At 47.9% G+C, this 24,547-nt stretch overlaps 1 protein-coding gene across 9 annotated transcripts in view; it reads left to right on the top strand.

The window, feature by feature from the left end:
- Nucleotides 1-7,384: 7,384 nt before the first annotated feature.
- Nucleotides 7,385-24,547, top strand: part of MAP4K4 (mitogen-activated protein kinase kinase kinase kinase 4) — a 170,408-nt gene continuing 153,245 nt past the window's right edge. For 8 of the 9 annotated variants that reach the window (XM_049834558.1, XM_049834553.1, XM_049834556.1 and 5 more), the window contains exons 1-2: nt 7,385-8,134; nt 8,558-8,623. In XM_049834558.1, coding sequence (XP_049690515.1) covers nt 8,078-8,134; nt 8,558-8,623 — 123 coding nt within the window. In that variant the 5' untranslated portion in view covers nt 7,385-8,077. Of the gene's footprint in view, nt 8,135-8,557; nt 8,624-12,079; nt 12,137-24,547 lie in introns of those variants that run through there. The other variant, XM_049834557.1, reaches the window with a different exon arrangement.

Genomic DNA, 24,547 nt, shown 5'->3' with positions numbered 1-24,547 from the left:
ACAGCACTGGGGTTTTAATTTTTCATTCGAAAGGGCAGTTAATTCTCACCTATGCTTTTTTTCCCCCTTTCTTTTGCATTTTGGTGATAATTCACTCTTCAGTTTTAGAGTTACTTTCAAAACATAACTCCCTACTCATTGTAAAATATAACACAAAATGAAAATCCCTTCAACATTCAAATAAAAGTAATTTGGAGACTGAAGAAGAAAGCTTTCAAAGGGCAGACTTCAGTGGCCTTAATGTTTGTTTAAAATATATGCCTTACACTTTAATTTTGATTTCTGTAATTTACCTCACTTAAGCCACAGTCCTCAAAGATTTATGAATTCACAGGGAGTTTGCACAATGCATGAAGTTCAACACGGGGATAAATTTGCAGGATTAAAGGCAGCTGTACTCAGACCAGGGGCACTGGGGGAATTTGTGCTCTCACAAGCTTTCTTGCAGAATCCACTGTTGGTAGAAGTGCATTGGCTTCATTCTGGTAACTCAATGACTTCTGTAGCAACTCAGGCCATGGTTACAGGTTGGTTATTACCAGATCTGTGGGCTTTTTGGGATCAGCTTGCTCTGGATCAGATGTGAGCACACAACAACCTTCTCTCCGTTCAGTTAGCCCAAGCATACAGAACTATTTCTGTGCCGGCTTTATGCTCTTTTACCAGGTTTAAGCTGGCTACAGTACCTGCTCCGTCAGATGTTCTGGGACAAAATGACTCCTTCAGAATATCTTGAACACATTTGAATTGACGGAGTAATTTCATACAGTTTCAGTGCTTTGCATCCTGTTGTTGTGGCACTTCTCATTCGGTACACGGCACATCAAGACTATGTTCAGGGCCATGCCAAAACAAGGCCTAAATTCATGAGAACTAATCCCCGCCTATCTCCTCAAGAGCCTTGTAGGCTTGCAGACTCAACTTGAACTGTGTTTATATAAGCTGGAGGCCTGTGGAAGAGCAACCCAGCCACCTCCATGCTCACAGCTTTGCTCGTTTCTGCTCTTTCACCACACTGTAAGCACAACTGAGCTGGACAAAAAACAAAATCTGAAAACAGAGATTATTTCCAACGCTGATCTGTTTGATCACATGGCCCTGCAAGTAAAGGCACCATCACAACAAGAAGGACAGTGCAGTGACAGGAACCAAAGACCAGGAGGAAAAGCGCAGGATACATGTCCATGTGCTTGGTGGAGAAGGCTTGGGAGATCCTTACACAAGCACTGCCTGTAGAGAAGTGCCTGCAGAGCCGCAGCCATCACCGTCACATTGGTAGAGCAGCTTTTCTTATTCCACAGCACAAATGTGGCGTGAGCGGGTTGTCTCTCTGCCTTGCTCATCATCCCGAAACACGGATCTCAGAAACTCCAGGTGAGCATCTCCAGGTGCTGCCGGGTGAGATAAGGCACATCAAGACAAACGTGAGGAGGGACAATACTCCCCAAGGAGTTCTGACTCAGGCGGGGAGGAAAAAAGTTTGCTCACAGCCACTACAGATATGGCTCAGGGCCCTGTATAAGAGGTGAAATAAGTGTCACATTGGGTCATGGAAAGATAACTACAAGCCAGCCTAGCTGCAAGCAGAGATAGCCTGTGACAGCCAGCCACGCTCGGTAATTGCATGCTTTGTGTGCTAGATAGCAGGACCAGAAACAGCTAGCTTGTTAAAACTTAGAGCATGGGCAGTGTCTGAAAATATACCCGGGATCTTCTCAATTAGCCCAAGCATGCAACAGTATTTTTATGTCGGGTTTATACATTTTTTCCAACTTTAAGCCTGGCTGCAGGACTGACAATTTCCAGTCTGATGTGAAGTGCGAGATCCTGGGCTGGGCTGTGAATTCAGTCTGGGTAGATCAATTAGGGATGTGGAGTCAGTGAAAGACTGTGGCAGCATGAAATCACCCTTCTTGTCCTGTTCTGTTCCAGGGATGGGAGCATCCATGGATGTAAATCCTGCGTGGGCACATTCAGAACCAGATTCAAAATGCCCCAGCTAGGTGATGCAAATTGCTGAACTTCACTCTGCTGGTTTGGATTTGTTCACGGATTTCTCTGGTAGCACTTCGTCCTGGCAAACTCCATACCATTTCAGCTATCAGCTTCTCAGGTCCTACCGCTTTAGACGGACCAGGTACCATCTTTCTTCACCACATCCAGCACAAAAGCATAAAGATGATATAAACACCCTATTATGTTATTTTCTTAAGAACGTTGTCATATGCTCATTTGTGATCTGGATCAAGTTAGAACTGCTGGGTGCTCCGGAACTGCACAGGTGTGGTATTAATTATCACAGGACTAAGGTTAACTTGTCTCCTTAGGCTATACTGCAATGCCATTTGAGGTAACTCTTTTACCCCAAAATGACTTTTAGGACATAGCTTTGATGCTACCTAGATCTCTGTGCAATAACAACTTGAATTCCTGCTCTCACATTACTGCCCACCACTCCTTCAAAGCTGGCCGTTAAGAAGAGGCAAAGCCTGCAAAAAAAATAAAGAAAAAAGGCGTTTTCTTTTGTGCCAAGATCAGCCCAGCTACCTGACCACAACACAGGGGAGCTGTACTGGCACAGCTGAAGGAACAGCAAAAGATGTGGAGCCTGGCAAGGGATGGGGAAAGGTGGGCACCTCTGCAGCGCTGACAGCACTGTGCCTTCCCGCTTGGTACCCAGCAGCCGTGGAAAGTGCTCTGCCACTCTTCCCGCGCTAGCGGGATTGCTATATTTAGGTCAGGAGTCCTTTCAATCCAGTCCCTGAGCTGCTAACGGACGAAGCCGGGGGTGGACGGGGATGGCTTTGAAGCGTGCAGCTGGTGGAAAGCTGCTCCTTTCGGGCCCTGCGTGACTCGGCGTCACCCGCGGTGACATCTACGCGTGCTTCCCTGCGCCGGGGTCCGGCTAGGTGCCTGAGCCTTGCCTGCGTGTAGGATGAGGGTACCTCAGGCGGAGGTGTGAGGTAGCGGTGGTGGGAGCAGCAGAGGAGGAGAGGAGCGTAAGCTGGAGGAAGGCTGGTTGCGTGGCATCCTTCTGTATACGGTCTGCTCCCAGTACGTGGTGTAATCACCAGCATGGGGAGAACAGGCAGTCTTTGAAGCCTCCTGACCTCCCTCTGGTCTTGGGAGCCCACTTGCAGCAGGAGAGCTGGACTGTGCAAAGCCTCACTCAGCCTCGCTCGCTACTCTGTCCCCTGACATTTCGCACCCCAGCGTGAGCCTCCCTCATGGACTTTCCTGGCCAAGGCGAGAACCATTTCCCCAGACAGTACAACGCGGCACATGTCTAACACTTCACACTATCAAGTAGGTCAAAATCTACTCCCATTTTCCACATTGGGAACGGGAGTGGAGGCAGGAAATGTGATGCCCCAAGGCGACGGGATGAATCACTAGCAGAAACAAAATGAAAATTCAGAACTTCCTGTCTCTTTACTCATCTCCTTGAATACTGTTGATGATTAAGCTATTAAAAAGTTAGTGCAGTTGATGACCTCTACATCTCTGGTCAGTGATTAGGGCCCCAGCGTATTAAATGCGGAAAAGAATAAAACAAAAGACAATTTCAAAGAACTGGGGGGAAAAAAAAAAAAAAAAAGAGGGCAAGGAATTTCTTTTGTGGCTGGAACATAAATGTTGGGTTCCCATACTCCCACAGTGCCTCTTCCAGTAAGGAAGGAAGTTTCTCTAGTTCTACCCCTGCGGGTCCACCGAGAGTTGAAATTGGCTTAAGCCACAGCTACCACCAAGAGGCAATGCCACGGTGACACTTCCTCCCCTGCACGCAGTTTCTGACCCCCCTCCCTCTTGCCAACACGACCGCTCACGCAGGCACACGATGAACCAGCCCGGGGAACTGCAAACCGTAACGATTCTTTTCCTTTCCTGCGCTGGCTTTGCTACGAGTCCTGGCTCACTGCACAGCTGTATGAACCGCTCACGCTGACACAAGGGACGCGGTGCCGGAGGATATAGGAACAAATGGCCGGAGGAAGGGAGGCTCAGCCTCCCTCCTTCAGGGATGCTGAAACTGCTCGGGAAACTCCAGCTCCTCTGTTCCCTTCGCTGCTGGGAGCAGAGCGAGCAGGGACGGGTACAGCCGTGTCTGAGGGTGACAGAAAGCAGCCCGCTGGCCCTGCAGCTTTCTCCTCCTTTGTTCCTGAACAGATGGAGCTGACTCAGATTTTTTGATGCTTGTACTTAGTTTGTCATTAGAAGACACAGTCATTTACTGCTCTGCGTGTGGGGTGACTATCCACAGGGCTAAAATTGCTTTTCCTTGCATTTCATCTGCATTATGATTCCCGATGGCCGTCTCACTCCGTCTCCTTCAGGGGTGCTGGTTTCACCCTGCGAGGAAGAGTTCAAACAGACTGCTCATCATCTTCCCAGTGGTTTTAGGTTTGGTCTTTTAACCTTTAGACTTTCCAAACCGGGTAAGTATGCTGCGCTGGTGAAGAGCATGATGAACATGTGAACAGAGTGGTTTTGGCCGCAGCCAGAGAGACTTCTTCCTCAAGAAAGCAACCCTTTCATCCCTCCGCTTGCGTAGGAAGGAAAAGGACGGTGAGGCGGTGCGGTGCTTCACCCCGGGGACTAGCAGGAAGCTCTCCTGTGGCATTTACTGCTTTATGAAAACTATTTTTTTCCCTAAAGTTAAGGGGTGTGCCAATTTTCAAGGATTTACAATCTTGTCCTTAGCATTTTTGCTTCTTTAGCGGCCTTCTGGTATAATACTAAAACAAACCAAAGAACAAAACTCACTATAATAAAATACAAGCTCAAAGCAGAAAGGGGACACTATGGTGGAGCCACATCAGAGCTATAATGGTAAAAATGTATTTGGGCTCAGAGCCCCAGCTCTATAAAACTCAGACTGTATTTTTTAGGGGCACAAGAAAGGTGTTACATACAGGGTTTGGAAAACTTGCAGTTCAGTGTTTGGGCTTGAAAATCTCTGCAGCATCCAGAAGTACACAGCAACAGTCTCTGAGGTAGTATTACCACCATGGAAAGGGACTGTGGAGCTATAACAGACATGTTCCACAGAAATGGCATTTTCATACTCAACAACAGTGGAAAAAGGGAGTATCAGGAGAGGACTGGAAACCAGGATATCGCCAGGACACTGCATGGGGAACCCATTGTGAACACGATATGGAAATCCATTCCCCCGTCTTAAAATAAAAGGCCTTAGAAGCAGAAATGGTTCAATGAAGGGCAAGTATGGAATGGCTTCTATTCCTGGTATCACTAAAAAGTCTTGCTAGCTGGCAAAAACTGAGGGGGAACACAACAGAAGTCTATAAAAAAAAGAATGTAATGGAGAAAATGAATATGAAAGGATTATTGTCTTTTCCAACACGAGACCCAGCAGAGGGTTCTTGCAATCCAGCAGATGTTGGTTCAAAGCCAATGATCAAAGGTGGGCTCCACATGACAAGCAGCTAGATCATCTTTGGAACTCCCTGCCACAGGACACTGTAAGAGCCAGAAGCACGTACGAGTCCACAAAGCAAATGGGCAATGTAATGGAAGGAAAAAATCATCAGAGACCACGAAATGCAGTGACACCAAGCGTTGCTGAAGAACCCCCTGAGCTGCAGAGAGCTGGGAGGATGCCCCAGAGAAGTATCGCCGGGTGGTTAAAGTATCCCTGTGCTCTCCCCTCAGCATTCACCACTGGCTGCATCTGGAGATGGGACACTGGGCTAGATGGGCCACGGGTCTGACCCACCAAGGCTGCTCTTATGCATAAAAAGGCAGAGTTAAATAAGCCACGTAACGCAAACCAGGCCGTTGATAATAAATCTTTGCCAAAAGCCGCTTTTCAAAACTTATTGCGTCTCTAGACCTGATCCCGCTACTGTGTGCATGCACTCGGGTGGACCCAGCATCGAGCCCATTTGAAATCATTTGCCTTCTTACAACTATAGGTTCCTGTACAGAGAAAAACAGTTGCCTGGTCGAGTCTCCTTTCTTCGTAACTACACTTTAAGTGAAAATGAAGTACACCATTAAACTGTTATGGTAATTTATCCTTGCACTTTCTGCTCAACAGGTTTGCTTTGTTTTAAAAGTACGTTTCTGTGATACTTATAGCTATGTATATGTAATTTTGTGGTTCAAGGAGAAGAAACAGGAAAACCTTGGTTCCCACAGGAAACGTAACTCGACCTCTTGCAGGCAGGTAACATTTTTGCCGTATCAGTGTGATAAAGAACTTCAATGAGAGACAAATCCTGCCAAGGTTTACACCTGCGTGCAACTGCCTGACGTGACGAGCTCGAGAGAGGTTAATGAGATTTTTCCACGGTTCAGATTCTGCTGGAGGATGCTTCTGGGCGGGAATGGGGCCTGAGACAGTTCAGGCTGTCAGCAAACGATGAGTTAAAATTTCACCTTACGAGGGCTGGGTCTGGTCTCCGTTTGGAGACAAGGAGGATTTCTCTCCGTTTCTGCAAAGGTCTCCCGTGGGGCAAGAACGTTTTTCCTGTGGGCCTGGGGTCTTGGCGAGGGAGGGGGAAAAGAAAATCAGATTTTGCTGCTCATCTCACCAGGGTCGGGAAGGGAATATACCCTACCCCCCCCGGCTAGCACCAACCACCCTTGCGCTCCTTTTTTTGTTATTATTTCCAACAAGCGCCTCGCAATGCTGCGTCTCCCCCCACCCACGCCGCGGCGGGAGCAGCAGGCCGGCAAGCAGCCCCCCCCCCCCCATCCTTACCCACCCCGCGGGGCATTAACACGGTGGGCTACCCACAGAGCGCAACCCACCCCGTCCAGTCGCCAACACCCCCCCCCCCCGGCCCCACCGCGGACACGCGTGGGCCTCCCCACCGCGGACACGCGTGGAGCTCCCCACCGGGCGGTGGCGGGGAGGGACGGGGGGGTGGGGGGGGGCGGACGACCACCCTCTCGCCGTCGGGGCTATTGTTGGGCGGTGGCGGGGCGGGCAGGGCTGCCGGGGCCGCCCCCCTCCCCGTCCTCCCCCGCTCGTTCTCTCCCCGCGAGTTTACCCAGCAGTGCTCTGGGGCGGGCGCGTTTCCGCCGGTTTTTCCTGTTGGAGAAGGGAAGGGGGAGCTGTTTTCTCTCTCTCTCTCTCTTTCTCTCTCCCCCCCCCCCCCCCCCTTGCTCGCAGTATATTTTGTATCCCTTTTCTCCTCCTCCTCCTCCTCCTCCTCCTCCTCCTCCCCGGCTATCTTTGTCTGGCTCGCAGCACCCCGCTCCAGCCCCGACCCGCCGGTGCCCGGGGCCGTTTCACGCGAGGGCAGCGCCACGGGAAAGGGCTGGGAGGCGGCGGGGGCTCCGCCGCGGCGCTGGGCGTGAACCCCCCCCCCCCCCTCCCCTTCCCCTCCTTTCCCCCCTTTTCCCTCCCCCCTTTCTCCCTTCCCTTCCCTCCCTCCATGCGAGAGCGGGGCCGCCGTTGCCGGTTCCCGGCGTGATCGCCGGGCCGTGCCGTGCCGTGCCATGCCCGGGCGAGGGGAACCCCGAGAGGCTGCCAGAGGCTGCCGGCCCCGGCGCCGCTCCTGCCGCCGCCGCCGCGACATGGTGTGAGCCCGCTGCCGCCGGGGACGCGCGGGGCACCCACCCACCCATCCATTCACCCACCCACCCACCCAGCCAGCCAGCCAGCCAGCCAGCCATCGACCGGCCGGCCAGGGCACCGCCGCCCGCCTCGGGGAGGGGGGGTCCAGCCCCGACAGCCGGCCCGCAGCACCCCCTCTCCTTCCTTCCTTCCTTCCTTCCTCCTTCACCTCGCTCTCCCCCCCCTCCTCCTCCTCCTCCTCCTCCTCCTCCTCCCACCATCCATCTATCTATCCATCATCCCCCCCCCCCCCACCCTCCCGCCAACCCCTCCCAATGCTGAAGAGTTTCAACCCGGCGGGGCTGGAGTGAAGAAGGGAAGGGCGGAGGGGAGGAGGAGAGGAGCGGAGCTCCGCGCAATTCACAGCTGCTTCGGGGAGCGGGGGGGCGGCCTCGCTATTATTTAACAGAGAAGAAAAAAAAAAAAAAAAAAAAAAAAAGGAAGGAAAAAAAAAAACAAACAACAAAAACCCCCAAACCCGACGGGAAAATGGCGAACGATTCTCCTGCAAAAAGTCTGGTGGATATCGACCTTTCCTCCCTGCGGGTGAGTGCCGGGGCGGGGGGCACCCCCTTACCCCGTTCCTTCTCCGGGGGCGGGCGCGCCCCTTCGCCGGGGCTACCGGGGGTGGGAGCGGTCGGGGCCGGGGCTTCGTTCGCCGGGGCCGGGGCCCCGTTGTCGGGGTGCGGGGGATCGGTGGGGGCGTAGGGGGGAGCCCCCGCGGGGGCGGGCGGGGGGGGGTGGGGGGGCAGCGCGGCCCTGGGCTGCTTTTTCCTTTGTTTGCATGTATTGGCATGTGCGTGGAAAAAACAGGGCGCAACAGCTGCACGCCGCCAGCAGCCGGGCTCGTTCGCTGGGCTCTGCCAGCAGCCATCGCCTGACAAAAATGTAACACCCCCCCTTCTCTTCTCCCCCCCCCCCCCCCCGCCCCTTTTGCCCCTTCTTCCCCCCCCCCCTCCCCTTCCCCAGGACCCCGCTGGGATTTTTGAGCTGGTGGAAGTGGTTGGCAATGGCACGTACGGGCAAGTCTACAAGGTTTGTGGCAGAATTTCTTCTCCTTTTATTATTGTTGCCATTTTTCTAGAGGTGTAGCCGGTGTCTCTGCCGGGCTGAGCGCAGGGCTGAAGGCGAGCCACCCGCTGTGGCAGGCGGAACGGTTAGGGATGATAAAAATGTTGTCCTTGTCATTGTTGCTGCCCCTGACAAGTTTGTCAGCCTCTTGGCTTCTCTTTTTCCAGAGGGGCGTAAATCACTCTCCCAAGTACCCCTCCCGAAATGATGAAATAGTGCCTTATTGTCCTTTGTGCCCCCCACGCCCCCCTCCAGAGACATGACCAAACCGAGGGGACCCTGTCAGAGGGTGTCCGGGCTGTACAAATAGGTCCACGGGCTTATTCAAAATTGCTGCTGGAAGTCCTCGTGGAACTTACTGCTGCTGCTGCGGTGACTTTAGACAAAGGCATTGGCCTTCATTAAAATTGTCACCCGGTTTCCTTCTTGGAAAACCTTCAAAGTGCTGAAGCTGTCGAGTCGGGGGTGAGTGGTGCTGCATCCGATCCCACTGCGCTGTGCAGCGCAGCGATGGGGCGGGCAGACTGACAATTATAAGCGATCGAAGCAGGGAAGCTTATTTCGTGAAAATCAGAATTCCCAGAATAACCTGTTTGACAAGTGTATGACTTTAAAAAAAATAGAAATCGGAGAGTGCCCATGTGGGTGTGAAACTAGCCTACTTTTTTTTTTTTTTTTTTTTCTTTTTTCCCCTCCAGTGTGCAGTCAGTGGAACAAACAAATCTTGAGATTGCATGACTTTGCAGTGAGTGCTAGCTACCAGGATGACTAATTATTCACACAGTCTTAATACTTGGCTAAAGACTGAGGGCTCTAGCCTTAAACTGTGTAGAAACGCGAGGCACATTTGCAGAGGGAAGAAGAGATAACTGAAAGTAAGCGAGTATGCCTAGTTGCTTGGGGTTTTTTGTTGGGTTTGGTTTTTTTTTTTGTTGGTTTTTTTTGCTTATAAACAAGGCAGTATAGTTGGTGAGTTTCCCTGATGACAAGATACTGCTGCTTGCAGCTCCAGTAACTAAATAAAGCACTTTGGTGCCTCTTCTGCAAATGAAACACATGTCGGTTTGTTTTGAGGGCGTGAACCTCAGCCTTCATGGTGGAGAAGTAGTCTGTCTGCGCAGCGTGCGCATTGCATTTTAAGACCAGAAGTGGAATAACCAGGCTGCTGCTGTTGTCAGAAAGCTGGAAAAAAGGATGTGGGTCAAAAACCCAGAGGAGGGGCAGGGGGGATGAGTGAGAAGCTGCACTTTGACACCACCTTGACCATTTAATTTTTTTCTGACATTTTTTCCTGACAAATCTAATGACAGCATTTAGGTTTTTTCTGTAATCCTTCTGCTCCCAGAGCTTGCATCACCTGAACCCTTCTTACAAAAAAAAAAAAAGTAGGGCGTGAATGTGTGACTTGAAACTCTCCTGTTAATTATTGCAATTTGGTGCATTGTTTCTCGGCTTACTTGTTAATGCTTTGACTTAATGAGCGAAGTCCTTGGTGGTTTAACAGTCTTGACCGTAGAAATTTTAGATTTAATTTTCCTTAAGGATGCTAGAACTCTCCTGGAACAGTTAGCGTTAGAGATGAAACTCAGCACGTGCATTTATTGATTTGGGAGAGTGGACGAACACCTGAGGTCTAAGGGCACCGGTGTCACTCTGTAAGAGGGGGAGCAGCAGGCGGTTTCTGTCGGGGCACTAGGTTTAGTGCGTGTCTGAGGAGATTTCCCCTGCCCTCCCTCACTGGTTAGACAACGGTGGCAATGTTTCCTCCTGCCTGGTAACGGAGGGCATGGTGGTTTGGGTGCCAGGAATAAAAGAAATAGGTAAATACTGCTTTGCTATAGAGCCTGTCGGACAGTAGTAGATTGGCAGGTGTGTAAGTTTGGATTGGCACTGCTGCTTCTTAAGCATTTGTCCGCATTTGTGTACATAGTCTTAAAATGTGGACGCCTAACAGGGTTGTACGTAAACAAAAAATACCAAACCAAAAAACTTCCTTGCTGTGATTAAACCTCGGCATTCTTAAAAGAATGCAGTAATAAAGATAATCAGTGCAATAGCAGTGCAGTAGTATCTAACTTTTCTAAGCCGCTCTTCTGTTAGGAAAAATGCTCCCGGGACACCCAGAGATGAAGCCGTGTGTGTATGTTTTGAGGGCTTTCGGAGGAACTGCATAACCGAGGGAAAAAACGTGGTTACGCTGTGTTTGCTTGTCGCCTTCCGCTTTCCTCCTACCCAGCAACCTCTCCTTGAAATCCCTCTTCCCAGGCGGTTTTATTTCCCTTTTAACCAGTCTGTCATCCCAAGGGACTGGCAGGGGTTAGGTTGTCTTTGAAGAGCCATGTCCCGGAGATCTCCGGGGTACTGCTAGTTTGATGTACTTCCACATTTGTGTATCGGCATCAGCGATGATGTCACCGGGACGCGGGGAGTGGGATTGGCTGGCTACCTGCCACTGCGGGGAGGACGGAGGGAGCGGGAGAGGGCATGACGTTATCTCTTTGTCTAGCTCATACACCCCGGCGATGATACCGAAGGTCGTTTTGCCTCGCTGGGGAGTCCGCTTTCCAGCGGTGGTGGGAAGGAGACCGTGCCGACCTGTTGAAAAGCAGGAAAGAGTCCTGGTTTTCTCCTCTTTGCCTTCGCTGAGCTTGCTGGAAATAGCTTCGAGCGATCTGGCTAGTGATATTTCTATAGATAGTTCTGCCTTAGGTATTTATTGAGCTATAATATAGGTGCAGAGATGAATATAAGCTCATGAAATAGGAGGGCAGCCCTTAGTTGTTTGGCACCTAAATGCAAGTGAAGTTACTCCCTGTCACAGAGCAGTGTGGATCCTCCTGGGATTTTATGCCATTAAATGGGTTGGCTGATGTGGAGCGTACCGGGGGCCTGGGACCTCGTCGGTGAAGTATTAAAATTACAAAGTTTTCAGCCGCTCTGCTTAAAGCCTATAGAGTTTACGTTATTTTCATCTTCGCAACCTCGCTTGCACCTCTCCTGTGTGAAGGAGCCTTGTGTTTCAAGAGGAGCTTGTTACACAGCGGTGCATCGGGGAAAAAACTGAGCCCCGGGTTCCCCGGCCCTGGGTGCCCAAAAGGAACGGGCTGTTTTGGGGAAGTCTTTGCCTGGCGCAGGGGAAGGGGAAGGGGCAGCGGCGGGGCTGGCTCGTTCATCCTGGGGCAAAGCAGAGCTCCTCTGCTGCCTATCTGAAATCCTGGGGAATGAAAGGCCAGCCTGGAAGTTGTTCGCCCTTTGGTAGTTAGCTCAAAATCCAAGGATGATGGCACGCAAGGAAGAAGGAGGCTTCTGCAAGTTAGAAAGCAAAGGGTTAAACGTTGCAAAGTACAGCAAGCGGAGTTCCCTCCGAGCTGGTGCAGAAATGACTGGCCGAGGAACCCCCTGAGCCTGTAGTTTAACGCTTTTAAGGAGCCCCACGCCTCTGCTGGAGTTTGGGAAGAGAAATTTCCCTTCCACCAGGTTGGTATCAGCTGCTGGGAGCCGAGAGGCAAGTGCAGGCTTGCCCGCAGCAGGCAGAGCTGGCAAAGGAGCCCACTGGCCCCGAAGCCCTCTTGTAAGCCCCGGAGTAGCGATGTACCACCTTTAAGCAGCAGAGGTGCGAGCAGGGGATGATGGGGATGGCACAGAATTCAGCAGAAAAGTGGTGTGAGCCTGCAGTTGTGCTTTTTGTGCCCTGCTGCTGCGTTGTGGGATGGCTGTGCCGCCACTCTCCTTTCCTCCTGAGCTCAGTCCCGCTTTTATCAGAGCACTTCAGCGTAACTGGAACTTGTAGCCGGCTTACCAAATGATTAGCTGCCTTAAGGACTTTTTTTTGATCTTTTGCAAATAGTGGAGAAGCATTTTTAGCATTGCTGCGGTTAAGATTTTAGTTTTTCACATCCAGTAGTAAGCTTAATTTGAAGTTTGGCTCACATGAAATGAAAACACTCCCATAATTTGCCTCGAGATAAGATTCGAACTGGGTGTTTGCTTCCCTTCTTTTTTTTTAATGCAAAAATGACCTGTGAACTAAAGGCATTGGTTAATATTTTGCAGATTTTAAAATCGCTACCGTCTGATCGTTCATAGAGGCATAAGGCTTGCTAATTTTGCTATTGAGACTGAACTGTGTTAACTTGCTTAGTCACTTTCTCTTTGGTTTTTGCGTGTGTGTGTACGTGTTTTTAAAGACAGCTAACACTTTAAAATAGCTGTTGTGAGAGTGCTGTTACCTCTCGCAGATAGGCATCGTAATTCTCTTGCAGCAGCAATGACTGGGGGGAAGGATGTTTTTGTGTGAGTTCTGAGGCATAACAGGAGTGCACCAGAAAGCTGAGAATTCGGGATGATACTGCTAATTGCCCTCAACGCAGGCTGGTGTGGCTTTCTAAGAGCCTTGTAATAGTTAATTCATAGTGAAGGCTTCTTTTGTTGATTTATGTTGCAGCCTTCCAAAACTGCATGTAAATGATGTGTATTGTCTAACTGCTGGCTCATAAAAGGAAATGATGTAAGATGTGATCGTTTAAATGCTGATTTGAAAATAAATTAAAACTTGGATAAATGTTTTCCCACGCTAAGGATACTCTATTTTTGTCTTAATGGACTTTCTATCTTACAAGGTGACTCTGTTAGGGGGTAGGAAGAGAGGACAGTGCTTGGTATTCTCTACTAACTCAGTTGAATTTTTTTTTCCCCTCCCTCTCCCCTTTCTTTCTCTCGCTGCTAAAGGGAAATCATTGTGGATTCAAATGATTTTGTTAAACATGAATACAATTCCAGTCTTATCGCTATAAAGACAAACTGTACTGAGGATCAGTGAGGTCACTGGCTTTCAGGAACTGGTCCAGACCAGCTCTCTTAAGTATGAACTGCCCTTCTTCCCTTCCTCCTCTGATTTTTCATGGATTGTGTTGCAAAGGGAGAGTTTGGCGTTGGAGAAATCGGGAAGGACCAGGCAGCAGCTGGAGTACTGGCATTTCTCTGGGTCCTGCGGCTAGATGTTTGCTCCCCTGTCCTCCCCCAAATTGGCTGAACTTTTGACCAGTTCTCCATCACCCAAATCCTTCTTAATTAAATATACAAAAGCTAGGCAGGTGGCCAGTGGGGATTACTGATATTTATTTTTATTAAAAAAAAAAAAAAAAAAAAAGAAAAAGAAAGCAACCTGCCAATTGTGGGTAACCACATGTCCCTTTTGTTCTTCCTCCCCCAGTCCATCTGTCTGTTTGTCAAAACGTCTTTTTTTTTTTTTATGTATCCTGTCTTAAATCAAATTGCAGGCTCCTGGGGCAGGGACTCCTTATTCCTGGAGTAACGAGAAGAGAGCCTGGCACTCTGGGACCTGGGTGTGTACAGGGCTTCGAGGTGATGGATGTAACAAAATACAGTCCAGACTCTTATGCTGACTCCTAGGAAATTTTTTCATCTTTCTGTAGGAAGATTTTTCAACTGATGTGGATAAAATTTCAGTTGAAATCGTCTCGTACTCTCTCCTTGCTTTTTGTGCGCGTGTGCTCTCTCCCCGTTGGCAATGGTAGGGTCATTTCCACTGGTTTGCGAAGGCTGATGGTTTTCCCCGTGAAGGTCTCTGCACCTTGCTCCAGGCATGGGGAAGGTGAGCTTTATTCATACAGCCTGGGATAGGGTTTTTTATTAGTTTAGCGATATTAAAGAAAGAAGGGGAGAAAAAGAGGAACGTGCACCTTCCATTTCCTTGCTTTCTTTTTGCTCTCTCCTGGTAATGGAAATTTTGGTGACATGTTATCAGCTTCCAGGCACCAAAGCCTCAGCGGCAGTGTGCAGAAATGCTTTTTTTTTGGCCTCTGTGTTGATGGCAGGTCCGCACCTCCCACCCTAGGGGATGAGGTAGAGGAATGTCCCCAAAGGGGATCTAGCATTACAAGAGGTGTTCACCCTTTGCATTTCCCTGCCTTCAGCGTATACATTTTTTAGTATAAATTTTTGGACTAGAATGCTAGCTGACTTTTCTCATGTGGTCTAGCGTGTGTTTGTGTATACACATTATGTTCTAGTCATCTTCTTTTCAAGTGGTACTTTCTGTTGCAAGAGTGATTTCAGCCAGGTAGGTTGTGTACCTGCCTTCTCAAGTTCTGTTTTCCTTGGAGGAAAGGGGTATTTTTGTTTTTTCCCGTTTCACATTTCTGACTGTACACTCTGGCTCCGCCAGAAGTATTTCTCCCTGCCTTTGGATGACGTTGATATCTAAGCTCAATAGCATTGACTTGCACAACATGAGCTTGACTGTAGTCAAAAGTTACAGTAAGATCCTTATCTGCGGCGTTATTTTAGGTCCCAGTCCAACTCCCGCTGGAGCTGGTGGAAAGAATTCAACTTGCTTGAACGAGAGGTGGGTTTGGGAGGCGATCTCATAGCTTTGTATGAGAGTTTTCTTATCACATACCTTGCATTTGTAGCATTATGGGTCCCTGATTGTTTCTCAGGTCAGGGCACAGGCTCAAGAAAAGAGACTGTTGGCTCTAAAATTGGGCAACTATGGGAAGGGGGAGGAAAAAACCCACAACTGTGCGTACTTCTTGGGAACCTTGAGGATCTTTGAATGTAGAGGACTTGGAGAATTTGACACTGCATCTCAGTATTACTTTCGAAGTGTATTTTCTGCCTTGGACATGGTGTGAAACACTTGCATAGAGGCACAAAATGACACTGATTATGAACTGCAGAGTGCTGCCAAATGGTCAATATGCTGTTGTGAAGTTCATGATGCCTCCACCTAACCCTCATTCCTGGTCCCCTGTCCTGTCCCGAGCAAGGCTTGATGTATCTCCTCCTGGATGGCCACCGGGCTCAGCAGTCCTAACTTCTGTGGGACGTATTTCAGTGTTAGAAAAAGGACAGAGCAGCTTTCTCAAAGAGGAGCGAGTACAGACTGGAGACACAATAGTCATGCAGGCAGAGCAGTCCCTTGCTCTGCTGGGCTTTGCTGTCCTGCAGCAGAGTGAAATCTGCTGTTCTGAATGTAATGAAGAACTACAATTTGACCTCAGTGGTGTTGGTTTTAATTTGCTGCTGATTGGGAAACCTGTGAGAAGCACCACTGAAGAAGGATGAAGTCCCAGAGACTGGGGAATGGAGGTGCTCAGCCTTGCAGAGGTCTTGCACTTCTGAGGCACATAGAGACCAGATGGATGTATGAATGCAGTAGGCTTCTCTTCACTTGAGAAATTGGTGCTACGAACTCCTATCTCAAGAGCCCTGTGCAGCTCACTGTGGCAGGCATGAAGGGTGTTGACTTCTCCCTGGGGTTTTCCCATGCCGCCCTCCTTCTTGATCTTGCATCATACTGACAAGTGAAGGACCAAGTCTACAGAAAGCTATGGAGTTAGAACGAGAGTAGGACAGCTCAGAGAGAAGCAGTCTACTGAAGGTGAATTTACGGTGGGAATCAGAGGGTGAGGAAGGGGAAGCTGGCTTAAAGGTTCAAGATGAATTAGTGGGCTACTCAGAGTTGTGGGAGACAAAAAGTAGTGTGGAGTTGGGGAAGTGCTTAATATAAGAAAAAGTAAGGGACAGCTTAATTGTCAGTAGAAATACATTAGCATATATAATTTGTATTAAAAAATATATATATTTATATATTATGAAAGAGATTAGCTTTTACCCGTGGCAGTTCGCTAGCTTTCACTAGCCAGCCAAGCTTTGGGCTTACGCACACCAGGGGAAGGTTTATTGACACAGGGTTTTGTGCTGATTTCAGAACGGCTGAGGCTGACAAGACCTCCCTCAGCCCACCTAGCTGTGTTGTGACCATGTGCCAGAATAAGTGATGTCTTTTGAGGGAGATTGTTTAACACTCCTGGCAAAATGCTTCTTTCCCACTGAAGCTGCGCCTCCCTGGGTTGCTCTGCCACTGTAGCTGTCATTATCGCTATACAAACAGGACACTGCAAGTGCCAACAGGTCCTGATCAGCCTGTCTAGTAATAAAACAGCTAATGTGGTAAAACTCCCAACGTGGATGCAGTTATACTGGTATTATAGTGCTTATCTGGTATGTCTCCGTCCCCTCCCTTTGGAGCTGTCCCATGGCGCATAGGTAAGAGCACTCTGTGCAGGCATCGCGGTGACTCACGGGTTTGTACCTGTAGCCGAAGGAGCTACATGGGCTGTAGGCACACTCTTCTTCCTGGAGCAGAGCAGCTCTGCCCCTGGAGAAGGTCTGCTGTGGGCTGCGATCAGCAATGTGGCTGCTGGGGCTTTGGTGGTACACCACTCCCCCTCGTCTGCTTCCCCCCCCTGCCCCTGTGTGCCTTGAGAGCCCCAGTAACTCCCTGGCTTTGGGGCTGCTGGTGAGGTCCGCTTGCTTAATGCTCTTCCCACCACCCTGGCTGGGGAAGTCCTAAAAGATCCCTGTGGGCACTTTGTATTTGCAGCTTTGGAGGCATGGGTGCTCCCCTGCTCCTTACCTCCCTCCGAAGGCTTTGCTTCTTCCAGTGCTGGTCTCCGCATGGAAATGCTGGTCCTTACGTCTGTGCGTAACACCCGTCTGCCTGGTCTTTGGCTCCTCACTCTGTCTTGTATTATCCCCAAAAGTGGCTTTTCTTTTTGGTATGCCTGTGGAGTTCGCCTTAGCTTCACTGGACATTTTAGGGCTCTGAAAATCGGACTGATTTTAGGTTTGAATGTTTGGGTTATCATCTTCTTATGGTGTACCAGTCCATGCTATGGACTTGTTGACTCTGGTTCCTGCACCTGGCAGCTTCACCAGAGGACAGAGGTGAAATGGAAGGACGTTACTTAGGTAGGTAAAAGAACGGCAGCAGCTTGAAACACTCAGTTGCACCAAATCTGAGTTTTTATTAACTTCCTGAGAACTAGCAAGGCAATAGTTTACTCCTGCTGGTTTACCTCAAAGCTGACGCACTTTTTTGGAGATTTTTGCATTTGGAACTGTTAAAAATTACTTGAAGTCTTAAAAATACAGCAGTCAATTCCAGTTAAGCTCTAGTAGTTTCAGTTGCTTCTTCCCAGGATTTTGTGAGAGTAGCTGTAGGGAATGACAGTGGGCAAGAGTTCATGGTTCTAATTTAGGCAGTAAGCTCAAACCAAAATAAACTTGTCTCAAAACCTGCCCCCTACACTTCGAGCTATCTAGCGGTATTAGGTTGTTTTGTTTTCAAACCCAGGAAAGAAAAGCTTAAGGTCCATGGGCCTTAATGTATTACAGTGAAGTATACTGTGCCGTACTTGGGTTTATGTATCTTAAAGTCTGGTGGCCCCCCAACATTATTGGAATTCATTATTTTTGTGCTTCATAAGGAAAATTCAGTAGAATACCTAAAAGGTAGCACAACTGTACCCATCTTGCAAGGCTGTTGTCAAGAGAGAATACTTGTAGCTGAATTATAAGCTCTTGCAGTAGGGGTACATAAAGAAAATCAAAATGCTGATGGACCCTTAGCTGTAGCCCACTAGCCTGTGCTACTGCAACAATCAAAATAATTCTTGGGGGAACTGGCACAGCAGTGTTTGCCTATAATGATGAGTTGTTTGCTGACTGGAAGCCCTAACTGAGTTTCTTTTGTGCTTCTCCAAAAAACTGATAGTACTGTGTATCTCCAGTTATTTTATGATGGCCTGATAGGCGAAAAATGCATTATGTAGCAAGAGCTACAGATATGTACGCCTTGGTCAGTAATTTACAGCTTGTTTCTGTGCAGTGAGCTTGGCTAATACTTCTGAAAGGTGCTTAAGTAGGTGGGCTGCCTACTGTCCTTTCATTGTCTAAATCTGAGCTGTGTGCTCTAGGACTCACAGTGGAGGGAAATAGGACAGGGAATGGCCTCTGGAGAGAACTACCCTAGGATGAGATAAATTGCTCTTTACCTGAGTCTTTGTTAATTATAATGAGAACTTAGGATGAATGTCTCAGTTGTATGTCTTCTAGATGTCTAAGGTTGGTCAGGTTGACCCCACTCTGTACCATGCATGTAGTAGCTCCTACAGTCCATCTTCTTTGTGGGATATATAGTAGGAGCGAAGATGCCTTGGTAAGTGGATGTGTGAATGACCTGTAAAACCCCTCTTGCCCATCACTGGAAGGGAAGCATCCCTTTCCTGAGAAGACTCATAAATAAGTGACCTGGTTTTGCATGCATTTTCCAAGAGGTGAGTGTGTTTGCCCTCACCTAGTATCTCTGCACTCTTACATGAAGGCTGGGAAATTAGATATAGACAAGTTTATTTCTGCAGAACTTCTGAGGGATCTGGTTGAGAAGCACTATCAGTGTGAAAAGCAGTCAATGCCTCGTGTCTCCTCTCTGTGGCCTCACCAGTAAGCGCTGGCGTCTTTCCTGTTCAGATAAATTATACTTCTACAGAGAACGTGTTTATTCTAGGTTACTGTTTTTCAGGAGAGAACTATAGAAATACTTTAACTCTTTTGATGATGTTGATAAGAGTTGTAATTAAGTGCCTGACATTCAAGCTGTTTTTTCAAAGGTGTGCTTCTCTGCAAGGTATCCTTTCCCATCAAACCTGTTTGGGGTTTTTGTTTTGTTTTTCTTTTTTTCCCCCAGCCATGTCATTATATTGCTTCTCCATAGCTGTAAGCTCAGCTAGTAGAATTCAATCTGGTTGTGAATCTTATTTTTAAATCTCAATCTGTTGTAAATCTGAGTATCTTTTCTCTAATTAACACTTGGTTTTTTTTGAGGCAATATACTGCATGTTCCTTCAGCAGCTACAGCGGACATTCCTGAAGTACTTGAAGTTTCATATTCCACAGCATTTGTTAAACCGAACTGTCAATTGCATGGAAATCTCCCGTATAAACAGAGAAGGAAGCGGAGCTCTCGTGTGCTTCTCCTCTGATACTCAGGTTATCCACTGTGCTTTACTTCAGGGTGAGGATATGGGAGGGAAGTACAGCGGGGAACTGGAATTTGTTCCCAGCCACCCAGGAAATACGTGACAAAAGTACAATCCAAATCCCTGGACGCAAAGTTCTGTGCTTTAATCAGAAGAGATCCCTTCTTTGCCTTAGTGATAGCTGGGATCAGCTTTCACGCTAACCCAAACCAAAGAGAAGGAAGAGTTTGCATGTTGACCCTCTGGTCTCTTAAGAGCTGTCCAAAGGAAAGGGCTAAATTTCTTGGGTGGCTGGGCAGGTGGGTGTTGTAGGGTGAGTCTCGTGGTACCCCTCCTTGTTTTACTTGTTTTTGCGGTGGAATTGTTATGTGCTGTCTTGCAGTTGGTGAGGTTTCTGTTCAAATGAGTTTTGCAGAAAGGCCTGCACTGAATTGCTCACGTTTAACTGTCTTGCTCTCTGTAACAGAGGTGAGGCAGGTATTAGGATATTTTACCATGACTAAACAGCAGCGTTAATACCTTTAAAATTGGTGTATTGACGTTTATGGGCAGGTATCACATTACAGTGATAGCTTCAGGGGCCTTCTGCTGCGTATGAGAGCTCTCGGTTGATTTAGAAAGCAAATAAATAAAATTTTAAAGCTACCCTAACACAATCGAGCATGTTAAACCGAAAATGCAAGGTGATGCTACATCCTTAGCTTACCCTGCAATCCGCTGTTATTTCAGCAGATCAAGTTAACGATGTACTGTTGCAGGAGAAGGAACAAAAGGCACAGCATTGAGAACTACAGGGAAGTCTCAGATGTAAAGGACCTCCCTGATTTCAGGGCAGGTGTTTTGTACACCAGCGCCATACCTCGCACCTGATGCGCTCGTCCCAGGGTGCGTTCGGAGGAGTCCCTGTGCCGCAGGGGTTGGGGCTTTGGCTTTGGCAGAGCTGGCACACCTCCAGGCTTCCTTAAATTGTCGCCTTCGCCTGTGTTTCTGGTGTGGTCTCACGGGGGAAGAAAGAATGTCAGCCTATTAATAGTGACAGCACAGGCTTTCTCCTCTTCATCTGTTAAAAATCGCTGGAATGCTTTGAATAACAAATTACCAAATTTTTTTTTTTTTTTTTAATCTGAGCGTTAGGAAAGGTGCACTTTGGTCCTTTCTTTCCCCGACGTGAAATGCAATGAAAGTCTCTGATCTGACTTGTCCTTGGGGGCCATGGAGAATGCTTTATGCAGCTCCCTCTGCATGTTTTAGGTTCTCGCCAAGAGTTAAATTCTGGAGCGATGACAAGTGAATATGGAGAAAATGTTTCAAGTCATGTGAAAGAAATGTTACTTGCTAAATAACTTGAGTGTTAAAAGAAAGGATGGGAAAACCTTTTCTTAGCCTTTGTGGAAGTCTTATATGGCAAGGAATGAAAATCTTTAGTATTGACCTAATTTTATTTGTATTTAAGATCAAAGAGCTCTTGTGAATGAGTTGCTTGTCTTATATGTCACTGGCTTTATGGTTCTCTGAATGGCTTGAGGCAGTAAATCAGTCCTGAGTAATGCTACCTTTCCTTAGGTTTCCTCTGAGGTAATGGAAGAGTGCTCTGGTTTCCTCTTCAGGAATAAAAATATATTAGTTATTGAGCAGACTTCTTTCCAGCTAAGTTGCTGAGTTTGGAGGTGCCTGCTCATGGACTGAGTGTTGGGGCAGTGCTTGTGTTGGGTTTTGGGGAAAGAAGTGAGAAAGGGGCAATGAAACCGCTGTCAGTGACACTGCTGCTTTGGTCACAGATCAAGTCCTTGCTGCGATCGGGGTTTGACTTTGGAGCGTCCTCTTCTGCCGCTGCTCTGCACCTCTTAGCTTTTTGATAACAAAGCATGTAGTCAGCATGTGCTGTTGTTGTAAGGAAATATGTTTTGTGTACATACGGCGCGGTTGCACTGGGCTGTATGGGAAAGGGGAAGGTTTTATTTTGTGTTCCCCACCAGTAGGATTTCCTATTGCAGAAAGGAGAAGGGAAGGTTAAGCAGGCAGCTGAAATGCCTTGGGTGGTATCTGGTTACTTTATTCCAGCAGGGAGAGGGGTCCTGCTTGCTTGTATGGTACAGGGCTGTGCTGAAAGCACCGGGTCTTGGAGATACCTTGACTCGCTGGAGAATCTACTGAGCCGGTAGCACCATAACGTGGGTTTTGGTCTGTCTCTGTAACTCAGATTGGAGAAGATGGGAAAAGGCAATGTGAACAGCATTTCAAATCTGTAAAGATGTCATCAACTTCGTTTGTAGATCCTTGGGAGTTTGAAAACAAAGCCAGTAGCCTTGGGTATTGAAGTGTAGCGTTACTGTTAATATCCTTTCATGCTGCAGGATCAATATGCTTTGGACAAGAGGAGATGAAGTTCTTTTTGAGGGTGCCATCATCTGAACTGTTGTTGACTGATGTGAAATGGCACATGTACATGAAAACCCACTGAAGAGGGTGTGGGTGGTACAGTACTTCTGAGGTGGTGGTTTGCTCTGGTGAGCTTTGACTGCTGGTGGGTCTGTGTCAGTGGTAGTGGATGGTGCTGATTCAGCAGAGCCTCTTCTCACCCCCTCTGCTCAGAGCCGGAGCTTGTTGTGAGAGGTGCCCAATAAACAGGGAATCTCATAAAGCCACTTCTGTTGCTGAACTTTACCAAAACCTGGCTTTTTGTCAAGGTTAGCTGAAAAGTTGGGAGTGCGTTTTCCTTCCAAGAACTCTTCGTTTAAAGCTCCATTAATTGTGTGTCAGTTACCATATGTGTTATGATAATAACCAAGAGTGGAAAGGACTAGATTTATTTTGGTAAACATTTCGCCTAGTAAAAATTTAATAGCTTGTCTGCCTTCAAAGGCCATTCCTTTTTTTCCTGTGCAGATTGTGCATCGTGCACCCAGCAGCAGTACAGAGTGTTTCCCAGAGAGCCGTGCTTATAACCTGACCTTGAGATGCTGCGCTTCCCCGGAGAAGGACGGGGCTGTTCTGAGGATGCTCAGTCCTAGGTTTTTCTTTGCAGGGTGCAGATTGGGTTCGCCTCTGCTGCACTGAATTCTGCGGGTTTCTTTTAATAGTGGCTATGGACAGCTTTGGAAGATGATAAAAACAACACGCTGAAATGACTAGGGACTTGCGTCTGAATCACAGTCGTCAGCAAAACCACCTAGTTTCAGGAACTGTTCTGCGTGACGGCAGAAAAAGTCTTGTGAGCGCCTGAGCCAAACTTCTCTTCAACAGATACATGATTTCATGATTTGAATGTTGCGAGGGAAATGTTTTGAATGTCTTTGCTGTCTTAGGCTGGCAGGAATAATATCCTTAACAGATTATGCAGACTGCCTGTATATTTATAATTTGAGGCGTAAATGTCATTTGAGAGAATAAGTGGGGTGGAATAAGAGCATGGTAGAGGTAGTCCTTCTTACTGCAGTGTTCAGGTATATATTGGTATAGTTCAGGTTATTTTTCTAAAGCTAGAAGTACTTTGCCTGTCCAGGATCCAGGCCCCATCTGCTGAAGTCAGTGGAAGTAAACTGGGTATCAGCTTGGCTCTGCAGCTTGGGGTTACCGCCATGGGCGAAGGCTTGCACATTTTTGGTTCGAGACAATGTTCCCTCGTCAGACTTGAGAGAAAAAAGTATTGTTTCTAGAAATACCACTTTTTGGAAGGGCCTTACATCTTAAACTTCTTTGACTTATTCTTTAATCTTTTCTCATAGAAAGAATTTTCTATTTTTGCCCTTTTTTTAGCAGTGGTAGGTTTCTCTCCCTTTCTGTGGTTTGTTTTGTCCTTCTCGCTCTCTTCCCTCATACTCATCTCATGTGGGTGAATTCCTCCTGCCGCTCTCCCTTCCTCTAAACTCCACGCTCGTCCTTTGCATTTCTTCCTCTAGGCTTGTCTGTGGCTTTTTTCTTTTTTTGGTATAAAAGTAAGTAACAAATAGAAAGGATATGGTTAAATCCGCATGACCTCTGGTATTGGCTGTAGTTCTGCCAAGGTGAGTGAGGTTTGTTTGTTTGTTTTTTCATTAATGTGTTTTTCCACACGCATTCTGTACCTTCTTTAGATCTTTTTTTGTGGTCTCTTTTTAGCCTGGCTTTCTGAAGAAATGAGGCTCCGTCCGTTTTACCCTGTCCTCAACCCTTTTGCAACCTCAGGGCTGACTTCAGCTGTGTTTTGGTTTGGGCTATGGATCTAAAATCCTTACAAGTTTTGTGAAAAATAAATGACTAGGTAGATGGAGTGAGAGAACCTGTCTGCTATTCTCCTCCTACCCCCTGCTTTCCCGTGGAGAAAGCCTATTAAACCCCCTCTTTATTGGGCATCGAGAAGATCTGTGCCCAAGATGAAGGCTTCAGGCTTACCTCTGCTTGCAGTGCTGTCTGTTTGGAAGGTGGAGGCAGAGGGGTCACAGTTGTTACCTATCAGCAGAGCAAAAAAGAGAAGGACAATGGTCTCAGGTCTGTCTTTTGCTCCACTGGAGTAATTTATTATTCTTTTTCCCCATCTTTTGGACAAAACTGTGGTGCCGTGTCCCAGAGTTAGGGGGTTCGCTGTCGGGGGAGACAGCAGTCGGAGGAGCTCTGCAGGGATGCTCTCTCCCAGGGCTCCTCTCTCGGCTGGGATTGAGGGTGTGAGGTTTGTATATGCTAACTAAAGCGCATTGAAAGTCTTTGTCTAGACAAGGCACGCTGCCCTTGACACATGCTAAGTCTGTATGGTTAAAGCCTCGGGTACTTGGTGTGTGCTAACCTCGGGTGGTAAATCCAGGGCTAGACAAGCCCCCTGAGGAGGTGGGGTGGACAAGGTGGGGATTTCTTTGCATTAGTCTTTGCTGGAACCTCAGCTGGTGCCTGAATGCAAAACTGCTAATAAACAGTCATAAACCCTGGATGCTTTTTCTCTTGTCAGCTCCTGTCTGAATAGGGGCTTTTTCATGACACATGCTTGTTTGCTCATGTTTCTCTTTTAAGGAAAGCAGTTAAACTAGGCAATAACCACCAGTAATTCAGTGCTCTGTTAAGCATGTAATAA

The sequence above is a fragment of the Accipiter gentilis genome, chromosome 31 (genome assembly GCF_929443795.1).
Source record: "Accipiter gentilis chromosome 31, bAccGen1.1, whole genome shotgun sequence".
In the NCBI taxonomy this organism is placed as follows: Eukaryota; Metazoa; Chordata; class Aves; order Accipitriformes; family Accipitridae; genus Astur; species Astur gentilis.
Note: the sequence above shows the minus strand (reverse complement) of the source record. Positions and strands in the feature narration are given on the sequence as shown.